Below are 16,316 nucleotides of genomic sequence, written 5' to 3' on the forward strand. Positions count from 1 at the left end.
CTTTTCTTTTGAAAAATAGTAAGGGACAGGGGCGAGGCGGATCAGATTCCTGGCAGAGCTGGTGGAACGTGGCCAAAGCGCACAGAGCCGGATTAGGGCCGGTGGAAAACCCTCATCCCTGCAGGCGCGCGCCCGGGCCGGCCGCGCACGCGCACGCACTCGCGCACGCCGGCGCCTTCCTGCGGGCGCTTGGTGTCGGCGGCGCGCGCGGCAAATGGAGTGGGTGCTCGCGGAAGCGTTGCTCTCGCAGAGCCGGGACCCCCGGGTCCTGCTTGGGACGCTGTGCCGCGGCGAGGCGTCCGCGGAGCGCGTGGAGACGCTGCGCTTTCTTCTGCAGCGACTCGAGGACGAGGGGGCGCGCGGCGGGGGCGCGAGCGCGCTCCGGGAGGCGGCGCGCGAGGTCGCCGCCGGGTACCTGGTGCCGCTGCTGCGGGGCCTGCGCGGGTGCCCCGCGGGCGGCTCGGACCCCCGCCCGCCGGCCCGCCACCGCCGGCGCGTGCTGAGGGCGGCGGGCGCGGCCCTGCGCTGTTGCGCCCGCCTCGCTGGGGGCCCGCAGCTGGCTGCCGCCCTGGCGGAGGAGGCGCTGGGCGACCTGCTCGCCGTGTGGCCGGCGTCGGGCGCCGAGGCGGCCGTGGAGGTGCTGGCGGCCGTCGGGCCCTGCCTGCGGCCGTGTGAGGACGGGCCGCTGCTGGAGCGGGTGGCGCAGGCCGCCCTCGCTGTGGCGCTGGACGGGGACGAGGCCGGGCCCGCCGAGGACGCGGCGGCGCTGGTGGCCGGGCGGCTGCTGCCGGCGCTGGGCCAGTCCGGGGGGGCGGCGCTGCGGGCCGTGTGGGGCAGGCTGGTGGAGCCCGGGACGCCCTCGGGGCCGGGCCGCGTTGGGCGGAGACTGCTGGTGCTGAGCGCCCTGGCCGAGAAGCTGCTGCCGGAGCCCGGCGCCGACTGCGCCCCCCGCGCGCGCGAGGCGGGCCCGGACGCGCGGCGTTGCTGGCAGTTCTGGAGGACGGTGCAGGCGGGGCTGGCCCGCGCCGAGGATGCTCTGACGCGCAAGCGAGCGCGCTACCTGCTGCAGAGGGCGGTGGAGGTGTCGGCGGAGCTGGGGGCCGACTGCACCTGCGCCCCGCAGGAAAGAAACGGTACTTGCTGCTTTGTCCCCCGGCCCACCCTACTTTGGCTTTCTGGGAGGGAGGCCTCCTCGTTCTGAAAACCAGCTCCTCGGGGTCGTCTCCGCGATCCATACAGAATTTGGTTATTCCCATGGTCCTATAGAGCCTGAAAACCTTGGGAACCTCATCTCAAGGGTGTTCTTCGAAGTGACACAAATCACTATAGCTGAGAACAGTCTGCATTTCCTAACTTTTTTGACCCAGAGCAGGATGAAATACTGCGTGCGTGGAATAATTTAGGAATATACTGAGCCCACGCAGGACTTTACAGACCAAATTTTCACTTTATCGTGGTAGGTCTATTCTAATAGAAAAGAAGGATTAGCTTCTCTCAAATTAGAAGAAAAAATTACTTACCTGTACTGACCAATGAATTGAGTCTTGAGTGTTAGAATTCTGTCATAGAAGCCATCACATTCTTTTGAAATTTCTCTTGGTAGTTCTCTTAGGAGCAGGATTTACTAATATTTGGTAAACACATAGTCCTTAAGTTAAACTTTTGAGAGTGCTTTTGCCATTGATTTAATAGAGTCAGATTTTAAATTTTTTTTTTTTTTTTTTTTTTTTTTTTACATTTTGAGCCTGTGCTTCCTACTACAGAACAAGAATAGATGAAATAGGAAGGCCTTCATTCAAGTTGGTGTGTTACTATTGATTGGTGAAAGTACACTTCAGTCATCTTAAATTCATTTTTGAGCTATCCAAGTCCAAAATGGACTGATTCAAAATTAATAGATAGAAAATTTTTACTTTTTCAACCCTATCTGCCTATTCATTACTGGTAAAGGAGTTTTGTTTGGCTGAAGTTGTGAGTAGATTATAGATTTTCATATAACTTTAAAACATTAGATAGTAAATATTTTAACAGTCCACAAATGGATAATCATCCAATGAGAGTTATCCCTGGAAAACGTTTAAAAAATTATCAAAGTTAAACTCATTTATTTTAAAGAGTCAGTCATTCTGCAGAGTTTTAAAGATAAGCGATAGTCCTCCCCTCCCCGATTTCCTCCATTTCAGAGAACAAACACTTTTACTTTTAGCTGATTATTTTGGCATTTACCCCTCTATCTTGAAATAATCTAGTTATTATGCAAAATCCTTTGTCATGATTATAATTTTGGTTAAAGGTGAGTTCAGCATTTACAAAATTAAGACTGAGAATACTGTTCACAGGTGATCTATGTAGTAAACTATGATTATTTTTTCCTTCCTGCAAGTTTTTCCTAGAATTATGTCATTTTAAAATGTTTGGTTCTCTGTATACTTATCCCTGATTCAGCCTCAAATTCTTAGCTAGTTGCCTAAATATTTACTGTACAGAGTCAGATCATCAGGTATTTTATAAATTTTCCTGAAGAAGTCTCTCCTAGAGCCCTTTTACGAGCTCAGCCTGGTGCACAACTAGCATTCTTAGATCTATCTGCCTTCACCATCACCCTGGGAGTTCCCTTCACCTGAGTCTTGTGTTGGAGCTGTTGTTTCCTAGTGTTTCTATCTTCCTCTTTTTTCGTTACTGACTTGTTTTGGTATAGTGCATTTTCCAAGAGTTTCCTGAGATAAAATTTTTTAAGACCTTGCATGTCTGATGATTCCATCAAAGGATCCTTTATGTCTGATATATTTTATTTCTATCATTTCCATCTGACTTTAAGTTTCCATCTCCTGAAAATCCCCATCTGTTCATGCATATTGTCTACCTTTTGCACTAGATCCTTTAACATATTAATCACAGTTATGCACAAGTCTATACCTGGACCATCTCTGTTTGTTTTTGTCTTCTGTTTTTCCTCTTGACAATGTGGTCATTTTTTTCAGTAGAGTCTAAAGTAAATATTTGTGCCTGGAGATAGGCATTCCTCTTCTGTTAGGCTATTAGTGTTGGGGGTTGAGTCACTCTGTAGTTGAGCTGGATTTGGATTTTGTTGTTGCTGTAGTTGTGGATCATTGCTACCTTATGTTTAGTGTGAAGCCTGGCGTACCTAAAGGTTTTTCTCAGTGTTACAATTTTTCTCAAGCCCTTGATGCCAGTGCCCCAGATGAGGTTCTTCCTCCATGCCTTTGTCCTTCCCTCAGGGGTAGACTGCTGATGTTTGTTACTTGGTGCGAGGCTTGAGATAGGGGTGGAGGGAGGAGGGGGCATTTTTCATTTCTTCTACTCCACCTTCCTCTTTGGGCCCTGTGTGCCTAAACCTCAGGGTTCAAGCTTTTTTGCCATCTCTTCTCTCTCTTCTGTGGTACATAACCTCTGCTTCCTACTCAGTGAAGGATTAGAATTTTCTTGCCCTCTCCTGTGGTGGCTGCATTCTACTCGTATCTGTGGTAGGTCTTGGGTGCTAGTTTCCTGCCCTCCGCCAGTAGCTGCAGACCTGCTTTCTATCAGTGCAGGACACTGGGCATGAGAGGGTTTCCTCACGTCAGTGCAGGATGGAGGGGAGCAGGTTTTCTATCCATCCCCAAGAGGCAGCCAACTCTTGCTGGTATCAAGGCAGGGACAAGGGTGGGGGTGTGGGAGGGTTTCCTCCAGTTGGGGGCAGACAGCTTTGGCCACCTGTCAGAGAAGGGTCCAGGGTGTAGGCAGGCTTGGCAGTTGATCAGCACTCTGTCCTCTTGTAGGGCGGGCATGGGCTTCTCCAGTTAGTTCTGCTGCCCTCTCAAACCTAGGCGGGCCCTCAAACCTAGGTGATCTCTGCCCTGCCCACAGTCTTTCTTGAGAGCACCTGGGGGAGGCCTGAGGAGAAAAGCTGGTGAGTGGGTGTGGACTCCTTTGGGGTTCCCTGGGTTTCTAAGCTGTCAAGCAAACCCGCACTTGGCCTTTAAAAACTTGTCAAAATTTCATTGTTTTTTTTAACTGCTTTTTTGGTGACCACTTCTTCCTTCTGTGCTTTGTCAGAGCTGGAACAGTTTGTGTTTCCCCTCTATTCTTAGAGAGGCTTTCTGCCCTTGGAATTCAGATCACCCAGTTGCATTGTGACCTTAGCTCTAAAAAGTTTAGGATTTTGTAGATTATCCAGCTTTTTCTCTTTGTTAGTATGGCAGTAATGTTCTCTTGTGGCTTTCTACACCCCCAGAGGAAGCTGAGACCAAGCAGGTCTAAATGCCTTTATTTTGCCCTCACATTTGATGGATGGTTTGACTGGGGGTAGAATTCTAGCTTGGAAAACACTTCCGTTCAAAATTTTGAAGGCATCGAACTGTTGTCTTAAAAGCTAGAGCTTCCATTGTTGCTGTTGAGAAGTCTGAAACCATTCTAAATCATGTTTATTTATATGTGATCTGTTTCTTCTCCGTGCAAATTTGTAGGGTCTGTGTCCTGAGCATTCTGGAAGTTCACAGTTTTGGCACGGGTCTGTTTTCATCCTTGTGCTGGGCACTTGGTGGACCTATTCAATCTGGATATCATGTTCTTCGGTTCTAGGAACTTTTCTTGAATTACTTTGATTTCCTCCCTTCCTTTTTGCCTTCTGTTCTCTTTTTGGATATTGAACCTCCTAGACTGGTCATCAAAGCATCTTTTGTCTCCTATTTTCTATGATTTTGTCTTTTTGCTCTACTTCCTGAGTGATTTCCTCAACTTTATTTCCAGTCCTTTCTTTGAGTTTCTTGTTTTTGCTATCAAATTTTTATTCTCATGAGATCTTTTTTGTTCTTGGAATGTCTCCTTTTTAATAGTATCTTGTTATAACTGCATTATCTTTTCTTATCTCCCTTTAAGATATTCTAAAAAAGAAAAAACTTTCTTCCTGTCTAGTTGTGTTTTCTCCAAATTTCCTCTTGTTGTTGTTGTTGTCTTGATCTTTGATGTAGAGGTTTTCCCACGTGTCTGGTGATCAATTAGATACCTGTTTATATTTAAGGATATGGAACCAAAAATCAGGTTTAAAGCTCTGAGCGCATGAATGGTGCTTGTTGACTGTGAACTTCACTGTAAGGTGATCTGGCCAAGCCATTTATTGGTAATCTCTGATGTAAGTATTTTCAGGTCTTGCCTTTTGGGCTGGCCAGATTCCATGGAGATCTTCCAGTCTTCTGCTGGATAGTGAAGGCCTGGTTAGCATTCTGGGACCTGAGGGGCCAAGATAGTGGTGGGGGCAGGTAGAAGGGGCTCTCAGCACCCAGGGTGCATACGTGTTCACTTAATCCCCGTTTTCATATGGCACTCACCCCTGACCTCAGCTGGGTTCAGTGGGTCTCAATCCAGAAACCCACTATTTTACCTTCTCCAGAGAATAAGTTCCAGTCTTTCCTGTTCGGAGCACAGGAAAGGGCATCTGGGGATCTGACTGTTTCTTAAACACACTGAACAAATTCTTTTTAGCCTCACTTTTCACCTCCACTTACAGAAGTAACTTTTGCTGCCGATTCCTTAGGTTTGGGGGGATTTTGCAGTGTAAATCAAATTTTTTCTTGGCTTTCCCTGTGCCAAGTAATAATATTCACTTTTCTTGAGTCTGCTTCGTTTTCATCTGATTTTCAGATTCTAAATTTCATTGCTGTTGTCTGCTCCCCTGTTTTCACCATTCTTCTGGGGTTTTGCCTTTTAAAAAATCCTTTATTGATAGAGTGAGGTTCTTAGGGAGAGAAAGTAGAGTCTATTTGTCAAATTGGTCATTTTTACCCAGAACTCCAAAACAATAATCTTAATTTTTTAGAAAAAAATCCCCTTTTGAGATTTTTGTTAGCCCAAGCCTCCTGTCTAGGCTTTGATGCAGGGGCACCCTCCATTATTAGAGATTACAACATTTGGTAATAGCGGTGTAATTTTAAGAACTACTATTGTTAAGAAACTTATGAAATTTGCAAAAGGAAGAACTAATTTTCTTTTTTAAACCGTATCAGGCCCAAGTCTGTTTTGGTGGTCAGAGAAGAGAAAAGATGAGCTTCTAAAGTTCTGGGAAAATTATATTTTAATTATGGAAACTCTAGAAGGAAATCAGGTGAGTGTTTTCATATTTTAACAAATCCTACATAGATGCAGTTTTTTTCTAAACGTTCTGTGAAAGCAGTGCAACAAGACCAACTTGGATATAGCATAATGGAACACAGGTGTACTTTGTGTTCTGGCATAAATGCAGTTTAAAATTGAATGTTGGGCCGGCCCCATGGCTTAGTAGTTAAGTGCGTGCGTTCCACTACTGGCGGCCCGGGTTCGGATCCTGGGCGCACACCGACACACTGCTTCTCCGGCCATGCTGAGGCCGCGTCCCACATACAGCAACTAGAAGGATGTGCAGCTATGACATGCAACTATCTACTGGGGCTTTGGGGGGAAAAAAAAAAGAGGAGGAGGATTGGCAATAGATGTTAGCTCAGAGCTGGTCTTCCTCAGCAAAAAAGAGGAGCATTAACATGGATGTTAGCTCAGGGCTGATCTTCCTCACCAAAAAAAAAATAAATAAAAATAAAAAATAAAAAAATAAAATTGAATATAAACTCAGGAAATTAAAGAATACCTTCACTTGACTTAAATTATCATTCAAAGAATTTAGTCTTATTTGATTTCCCTTCCCCATTCACTTCTAAAGTGTTAAGTTTTTAGTTTCTCCATGTTATGAATAATCTCCAAAGAAATACACACTTTTAGGAGAATTTTACTTAAAGCAATTCTGAGGTAAATTATTATTAAGTAAATAATTGCCCTTTAATTTTGTAGGTTTTCTTTTCTCCTTTTAGTTTTTATATCTGTGCAAACCTGGTCCTGAGAATGGAAACTTGAAAAATCATTTTCAGTTGACTTGGAATTTGTTTTTGTAGAATCATGGAATTTTTAAATTGAGAGGAATCTCTTAAGATTACCTAATCTTGTTCAGTAGTTCTCAAACTTGAACGTTCATTAGAATTGCCCAGATGGCTTGTTAAAAGAGAAATTTCTGGGTCTGGTCCCCAGAGTTCCTTCTTCAGTAGGTCTGGGGTGGGACCTGAGAATTCAGATATTTTACGAATTCCCAGGTGATGCCTAAGCTGCTGTTCTGGGACCGTGCTTGGAGAACCCCTGGTGAAGGAGGTCCCAGTCTGTAAGCTGCAGACCACTGAGAAGCAGGCTGTCTGTGGAGTCATTGTGAGGTGTCAATCCAAATGTGCACCAAGCATTGTTTGTAGACTGAAATAAAGAGCTAGTCATATGTGCTAAATATATATGATGCAAGGATGAGGAATAAAGAAAAAGCATTTCTAAATTCAAATAAACTTTAATGATTTTCCTTAATCAATAGATCCATAAGACTCCCAGTATTTATTTAGAAACGGTGATTTGCCTAAATTTTGAAGGATATATAAATTAGACTCTGTAGCAGAGGTGTCTGCAACATAGTCTAAGTAGTATGAAGAACGTTGAACTCTGAACTGGCTCTACTTCTAAATGTGTGGCCTTGCACAACTTGAGTAACTAGAGAAAATATTTCAGTATTTTTTCCTCTTTGTAATATATTAGTATTATTAGCCCTACCTATTTCCCAGGATGGTTGAGAATTATATGACATAATTTATTATATTTACTATATAAATGTAACATTACTATGACTGTAGTCTAGGTTATATTCATTAGCTTTGCCACACTCAGTCTTACATACCTGAATTTATATGATACCTGAATTTATATGATTTAAAAACTGAAAGAATCAGGCACCTTCTGCATGTTTTCTATATGAGTGGGGAACAGAAAGGCCACTGTTATATAAATAGATGAAAGTTCCTTTAAGTTTTTAAAGGTGAATTTTAATTTCATATGGTTTTTGCTTTTGTTTTCAGATACATGTTATAAAGCCAGTTTTACCAAAGCTAAACAGTCTGTTTGAATATGCAGTGTCAGAGGAAAATGGTAATGGTTACTTTTATTTTGATATAACATTTATAGTTTTATCCCCTTGATTTATAACTAACTCTTGTTCATTGTAGAAAATTTGGAAAAACCATAAAAGTATAAAGAAGAAAATATGAATCTGCTGCCAGCAAGAGAACAGCTGCTAACATTCCAGATCCATAACTTCCGGATTTATTGTTCATAGTGTTTTTTCTCACTTAGCGGTATATCCAAATGCATTTACCTATAGCCTTAAAACATCTTTGAGAACATAATTTTAAATGGCTACAGAGTGTTCTATAGTTTAGAGGTAGGGTTAATTTTCTAAACTTTTCTTTATGGAACATTCCAAACATTGACAGAAGGAGAAGAGTATGTATGACAAACCCCATCACTCGACTTCCACAGTGATCAGCTCGTGGCCAGCCTGTTTCTTATATCATATGCACCCTCTCCTCCTGCCTTCCCACCAAAAGATTTAGAAGCACGTGCCTAGACAGCATATCATTTCATCTGTAATTATTTCAGTATAGATCCTTAAAAGATAAGCACTCTTTGGTAATGTTTTAATAATGGTACATTCTACATTTTTAATAATAGCAGCTTGGTTTGAATATATATTTTAACTGCTTTCCACTTTTATTCTCTTAATACATCTGTTTCACTGTTTGTTAGAGTTACTTTTTTTTGGTTTCGGTTATTGTTCTGTATCTTGGAAGAGAAAATTCCAAGATATAATTTTAAATATAGTTTTTCAGCCCTTAAGCAGAGCATATGAGAGCTTTTTAAGAGAAATAAAATGAAGCTGGAGCTTCCTAAAGTTATTTTATGAAATTAAGTTTAGATCAATAAAACAGCTAAACACAGGCTAGCAGTGTTTTGTAATTCATATGAATGATAAAATGCTATGTTGTTGTGTTTACACATGAGAATTAACCTAGGTAAATGGGTTTTAGTGCTTACTCTAGATAATTACAACTTTAATAGTCTGATCTGTTAGGAATTGAGCTTTATTCAGCTGATTGCTATAGTTTTCTGATACACTTGGGATTTTTCAAACACCATAAGAATCTATAGTCCCACCTGGGGCTAGAATTTAATTGAATCCTATTGTGACTTCACTTATGCATTTACTATTAAAATGATTCTGTGATTACCACATTTTGCCCACAGCTCTTGACAAACCAAATCAAATAGCAGTGACAGATTTTGAGAAATTACTATTGCCAAAGAACTGAGCAAGCATCTTGGTGTAAATTACAAATAATGGACCAATTTATTTATAGAATGCCATGAATTAACAATGCTGAATATATTTTTTTCTAATAGAATTAAAGGATATTTCAAAAGATTTTAATCTCTAAGGTACATATTTATTTCATTTATTGTTTTTTCACTCATTTATATTTTTACTTAATAGATGCATAGTGTCCAATATTTCTAAGCGCTGGGGATGAAGTGGTGAGACAGGTGTACTATTTTTCACTTGACTTTTGTCTGTTTTCCATGAAAAAATAGTTCTGATTACAAATTCTATGAAGGCAACAAAGAAGGGGCTGAAATGGAGTCGACAGTGAGTGGGGCCGTACCTTAGAGAGGATAGTCAGGGAAGGCGTGCCTCAGGAATGACGTTGAAGCTCAGGGTTGAGGAGTCAGCACCGTGTGCAGACACCCTGAGGTGGGAACGCTCAGTGGGGTGGAAGACCAGAGGACCAATGTGGCGCAGCGTGGTGGGCGTGGGAGGGTGGGTGAGATTGGAGCAGTTGTCAGAGTCAGCGCATACCTTGTTTGGATTTTATTCTAAGAGGTATGAGAAGCCATTCAAGGGTTTTAAGCAGAGGGGGGACAGTTTCAGATGTCTGTATGAAAAATGAATTGAAGTAGGATGAAGAAAGAATTGGTTGAAATCACCCCAAATTTAAAGTTCCAATCTACATGCATGGGATAGTATTTAATTTTTGTACACTGTAGCAGCTATAACATTTGCTTGCAGTCTTTCTAAGTGAAACTCTCTGAATATGGAATACTGAATACCGAAGTTATTTTGGTTGTTCAGTTATTAAATACCCTTGGGTGTGATTAAAAACAAACTCACTTTTCCGGGACCGGCCTGGTGGCGTGGTGGTTAAGTTCTCGAGCTCCGCTTCTGTGGCATCTGGGGGTTGGCTGGTTCCATCAGGCACAGACCCACGCACCGCTCATTACGCCGCCCTGTGGCAGCATCCCATATACAGAATGGAGGAAGATGGGCACAGATGTTAGCTCAAGGCTAATCTCCTTCAGCAAAAAGAGGAAGATTGGCAACGGATGTTAGCTTAGGGCAAATCTTCCTCACACACACACACACACACACACACACACACAAAAAAAACCCACAAACTCACTTTTGTAATGTTATAATGAAGTTAATGTGTCTGTCTGTATGTGTGTTTATTTATGACGATATAGTCTATGTGGAGGAACATAATGTGAGAACCAAATGTCAACATTACATGTTTATTTCCATAGGACATTGGCTCTTTCACCCATCCTGGCATATATGTATTTATAAAAGAATGTTTGAAAGTGAAAATAAAATCCTCACCAAAGAAGGTGTTATCCATTTTTTGGAGCTGTATGAAGCAAAGGTTCTTCCATTTTCACTGGAACTTTCTGAGGTAAGGACAGACTTTCCTTTCCCTCACTCCCTTTGTCAAAAGATGAGAGGTAAAGGCATTTGTTGTATCATATGTGATCTTCAAAAAAAATATACTGAGACTCCATCATAATGGCATGTAACATTTTATAGATTTGCCTCAGATTCTATTTCTCTAAACCTAGCCATCATATTTGGAAAAGCTTACTATAATATAGTCAACAAGCTTCCTACATCATTACCATTATGAAAAAGTAGTTCTTTGGTATCAGTATTCTAAATAATGTAAGTCAAGAGTATGGAAACTGGTGTAGAAGCTTGTTAGTGATGCTATGTCCACAGCTGTGAATCCCTGAACTATTGCTATTTGTTTAGTGATGCTCCTCCCCTGGTTTGAGTCAATGAATTATTGTCATTTACTATATTAAGCACAGATTGCCTTTTGAGCTATATTTATTATCATCTGTACTTCCATTCATCAGAAATCACACAAAGCAAAGAGACTGAGAATTATAGCAGTGATTTTAAGTTTTATATTGTAGTGCCATATGAATTACATGATCACTTAGGTGTAGTAATTTACCTCTTAGTTAGAGGTAGTCTAAGTAAACTTCCCTAATTGTCTGACTACATGCTATATGTTTTGATATGCATCGTTTTTCTACATTCTCCTATCCTTCCTGCACTTCCTGTGAGCTTGTTTTTTTGACCAATATCTAGTAATGTATGTATTTATTTTGGTGAAGAAGATTGTCCCTGAGCTAACATCTGTGCCAGTCTTCCTCTATTTTGTGTGTGGGACGCCGCCACAGCATGGCTTGATGAGTGGTCTGTAGGTCTGCACCTGGGATCCGAACCTGCGAACCCCAGGCTGCCTAAGCGGAACACACGGACTTAACCACAGTGCCACCAGGCCGGCCCCTAGTAATATTTTTGAAGATAGAATTTTACCCCCTTTATCTTCCAGGCATAGGGACTTAAATTTTCTCTTGAGTGTAGTTTTGTTTTTCCTTTGTTACTACCTTTATTTTTCACTATGTGCTCCTCCTTCGGGTTCCTTTCTTCCTTCTTGACCCAACATGAACTCTCTTAGTATTCCACAAGTTTTTATCAGGTGGGAAGATTCTCTGCTTATTTTGTCATTCTGCTGGAATTAAGGCACCCTCCAAGACTATCCTAAACTAAGCTACGGTGTTAAGAGATGGGCTTTGCTTATAATAGCTCTTCTGCAGCCCTGTGTAAGATGTGCAGTTAGGGCAAGCTGACTTTTCAAAACTACATTTACAACTTAACATCAAATACTTTTTTCTTTTAGTTTATTATTGGACCATTAATGGATGCACTTTCAGAGAGCTCTCTATATAGCAGGTAAACAAATGTGATGTTATTTAGCAGCAGTGCAGTAATATGTATTTGGTGTATAGATTTAACATGTTTATGAAATATGACCAGGTTGTTTAATGCATTTGGTACATAATATATGCTGCCTAATAGACATTTAACTTCTTATCACGTAGTCCCTTTTATGTTTGGATTCTTCTTGCCTTTCTTCTATTAGTTGTATCAAGTGTTCCTTCTTCCTTTCTTTTCTTGTTTTCCTTCCTCCCTTGAACCCTTCCATTCTTGGGCTTTGGAGAATATATCTTGTATAGTTTACTTTCTTCCCCTTACTCCTGATTTCTGCTCTGTTGGAAACTTTAGTGACTTTGGCTAACCAACACTTGCAACTTTGTTTTCCTTTTTCTTTTAACTGTTAATTTTGACTTACAGAAAAGTTGTGAGAATAATACAAAGAATTCCTACTTACCTTTCGCCCACATTCCCCAGATGTTAATGTTTTACCACATTTGCTTAATTGTTGTCTCCTTCCCTGTGTGTGTACATCTGTTTCTTAGCTCTATCTGATGAGCGGACTTACCCATCTGTATCTGTTTCAGTGTCCATCCATCTATCCATCCAATTAAAACTGTGAGTTCACACCAGTACATCCAGCTCCAGTCCAGGCCCACAGGGTTCATTCTAACTTTTCCACTTTCCATATCTGACAGAGCAGCCATTCTCCATAACATGTTACTTACTTGCTGCCTTTAACTTTTGAAAAGGTTGACAGTGAGAAGAGTTTGTCAGTATTGGGCCTTAGCCTAATTGTTTTTGAGCATTATCTGTACTCTTGAATTATATCGTCAAAAATTTCCCCTGCTTTTGAAATTGTTATCTTTCTAATATTGATTAACTAAATTTATGCTTGTAAGTCTTCTGTTTGGTATATCTCTAAGCAGGAAAAAACCTCCCACCACCAATTTCTTTAAAATTTTTAAATTAGTCTGTGCTAAGTTTTATTAATATTTAGTTCTATTTAATATCGAAAGCATAGCAGTGCTTGATTTGCCAATTACTTTTTCAAATAACTCATTACTACTGAATAGTTTTCTGAAGCAATTAGACAGCTGGAGAGCAGTAAAACCAACTTGGTGCTTTCTAAAAGAGTTGACAAACACATTTATTATGAAATGCCTTCAGTTCTCTAGCACTCTAATGTGTTCAATTAACAGATAGTGTTCCTGCCAGAAGCATATAGCAGGAAAAAAAGTGACTTTAGTAGATGTTAACAATTAAATGATCTTGTAAAAGTAGTTTATTACAAATATATGTCTTCCTATGAATGTTATTTCTTTTATTTAATACCTAAAGATTTAAAACCATTGGAGTATATGTTGGAAACAATTAAATATAATTTAAAATGATCATTTTTAGACTTTTTTAATGATACTGTTTAGCAAGATTCATATATGTGTGTCAGGGAAAGTATCATAAAAAGGAAATCTGTGCCTACTTAGTACAGTATGTTACTCACTCATGTCCTTTTTTTAGAAGATCCTGATGTTTTTGTAATCGGAAGCATCCTCAAAATATTACTGAAAAAGAAAATGCAGGTTCAGAAAAACATGATGGTCTTATTGTTTTGTTGTTGAAAGACTTTTGGGCCATAGTCCATTTAGTTTCAGTATACTTATTTGTAAGTAGATTTTAAACATTTATTTTTCCCCCTCTTTGTCTGTAGGTCCCCAGGCCAGCCGATAGGAAGTGGTTCTCCATTGGGATTGAAATTACAGAAGTTTTTAGTCACGTATATTTCTCTTCTTCCAGAGGAAATAAAGAGTATGTGTCAGTAAAGAGTTTATTTAAAAATTTTATTTGCTTAAATTTTTTTTTTATTTTTAGTATATTGGTTATAAGCACCATCCTATGATTGTTATAATCAGTATTATCAAAATAGTTTCTTTTTTCCAGGATATGCAGATTTTATCAGAATTCTACAAGTGTCCATTGTATTTGAGTACACACTTTTGCCTTTGTACATGACACATTACCAGTATTGGCATGAGTAGCATGGAAGCAATTTTAGAATGTGTGTTGCAGTTTGCCGTCTTTTCTAATTGTCTCTATTCACTTTCAAAAATTAGTAAAAATAGGTAAAAAAGAAGAAAACCCGGGTTAGGAAAAAGTTATAAACAGAATATCCATTGTGGCAAAGTTGTACCTTTATAGATATTGACTTAGAAAGATAAAAAAGAAAAATACACTTGCTTTATGTAAGACCTTGTGTCCTAGAAATATCCTACTTCTTCAGATTGGGTTTTTATTTTTTTTGTCTTAAGTTGGTAAGCAAAGCACAAAACCAGTGTTGTTTGGTTTGCTGAGCAGCAGAAGGAATTACTCTACTTTCTAAGTCCTTTTTTCACTCCTGGCTTTGTGACTTATAAAGTGACCCTGGGTATAAAATATATATTTTTTTCTTTTGTGTTTAATCTGCAAATAGGGTGAAATGATGACCAATGGCAATATTTATTCAAAAGTCAGGAAAGAAAGGAAAAAGATGGTCTGTATATTGTGACTTTAGATTTGTAGAAAATTGATTGTTTTGATTACTTTAAAAAATTAGTTAATGGAGGAGATAACTGTCAGAGCCATTCTTCAGTTTGCTGGAATTTGGAAGGGGATTAATTTGCCGACCATGTTGGCCCATCCCAGAGGGTTGGCCTGGCACAGTGTGAGTGAGGTGATAGTGGACAGCGCCCCCTAGAGGTGAGTGCCTGGTGTTTGTGGCCTGGGACCAGGCACCTAGTGAACACTTGTAAATGTGCTGAATGAATGTGAAATGGAAGCCTGGCTGATGCCATCTTCCTTGTGTCATGAGTGAGGTGTTAGAAGAATGATGGAAACTTAATTAGTCCAACAGAAGAGACATCAAGTAAAATGTTTACTCACAGTTTTTATTTAGTGGTTTCTTCAGTCAACTATTTACAATGAATATTTTTAGTATATCTAGTTTTGTGCTAGGTGCTTTGGAAGATATAAATACATGTAATACCCTTTCAAGAGCTTGCAAGGATTTCTTAAAAGTCATTCTACAGGGCCGACCCCGTGGCTTAGTGGTTAAGTGCTTGTGCTCCGCTGCTGGCGTCTGGGGTTCGGATCCCGGGCGTGCCACCGACGCACCGCTTCTCCGGCCATGCTGGGGCCGCGTCCCACATACAGCAACTAGAAGGATGTGCAGCTATGACATACAACTATCTACTGGGGCTTTGGGGGAAAAAATAAATAAATAAATAAAAATTAAAAAAAAAAAAAAAAGTCATTCTACAGTTATGATCTGAGGAAACAGACATTTTCACTAACTGCATGACTTGAGGGTCCTTAAGAAATCACACATTAGCAGAGAAGGCAGAACAGAGACCATCCTTTGGTATCTCAAGATAGAAAAGTAAATTACAGTGATTACATCCAGGATAGGTAAGAAATAGCCTATAAGAAAGATCTAATGTTAATTTCTGCAGATACCAGAGGCCAGTTACCATCAGTATTTCTTATCCTGTTTTTCTTTAACATCTGCAACAGAAGAATGGCTTCTAACAGTAAAAAAATTTATCTTTTGCCTTAACTTTTTTGTTTTTAATATCCTTCATGGTTATCAGAATCTCTACAGTATAGTAGAATACTTATCTTACTAAATAGAAATGAAGTTGAAATACCATTGATTTTTTTCAACAGCTTTGTTGAGATATAATTCACATACTATAAAATTCACCCTTTTAAAGTGTTCAATTCAGTGGTTTTTAGTATGTTCATAAAGTTGTACAATCATCACCACTATCTAATTCCAGAATATTTTCCTCACTCCCAAAAAGAAACTCCATGCCTATTAGCAATCACTTCTCGTTTTCCCTTTTCACTAGCTCCTGTCAGCCACTAATCTGCTTTCTGTGTATATAGATTTGCTTATTCTAGACATTTAATATAAATGAAATCTTATACTATGTGGCCTTTTATTTTGTGTCTGGCTTTTTTCACTTAGCATAATGTTTTTAAGATTCATTCATGTTGTGGCATGTATCGCTATTTCAGTCCATTTTGTGGCTGAATAATATTTACTGTATAACACATTTTATTTATCCATTCATCAGTTGTAGACATTTGGATTATTTCCACTTTTGACCATTACGAATAACGCTGCTATGAATATTCGTGTACAAGTTTTTGTGTGAACATACGCTTTCAGTTTTCTTGAGTACATACCCAGGAGTGGAATTGTTTGGTCATATGGTAACTCTCTGTTTAACTTTTAGAGGAGCTACCAAACTGTTTTCCACGCTAGCCACACCACTTACATTCCTGCCATCAATGTATGAGGGTTCCAGTTTCTTCACATCCTTGCCAA

The 16,316-nt window shown here is 40.1% G+C and overlaps 1 protein-coding gene across 4 annotated transcripts in view; it reads left to right on the plus strand.

Annotated features, from left to right (window-relative positions):
* The first annotated feature begins 213 nt into the window (after positions 1 to 213).
* TARBP1 (TAR (HIV-1) RNA binding protein 1) overlaps positions 214 to 16,316 on the plus strand; it is a 91,104-nt gene continuing 75,001 nt past the window's right edge. For all 4 annotated transcript variants that reach the window (XM_058542999.1, XM_058543001.1, XM_058543000.1 and 1 more), the window contains exons 1-6: positions 214 to 1,133; positions 6,003 to 6,100; positions 7,911 to 7,980; positions 10,471 to 10,619; positions 11,913 to 11,965; positions 13,659 to 13,756. In XM_058542999.1, coding sequence (XP_058398982.1) covers positions 215 to 1,133; positions 6,003 to 6,100; positions 7,911 to 7,980; positions 10,471 to 10,619; positions 11,913 to 11,965; positions 13,659 to 13,756 — 1,387 coding nt within the window. In that variant the 5' untranslated portion in view covers position 214. The remainder of the gene's footprint in view (positions 1,134 to 6,002; positions 6,101 to 7,910; positions 7,981 to 10,470; positions 10,620 to 11,912; positions 11,966 to 13,658; positions 13,757 to 16,316) is intronic.

The sequence above is a fragment of the Diceros bicornis genome, chromosome 6, assembly GCF_020826845.1.
Source record: "Diceros bicornis minor isolate mBicDic1 chromosome 6, mDicBic1.mat.cur, whole genome shotgun sequence".
Taxonomy (NCBI): domain Eukaryota; kingdom Metazoa; phylum Chordata; class Mammalia; order Perissodactyla; family Rhinocerotidae; genus Diceros; species Diceros bicornis.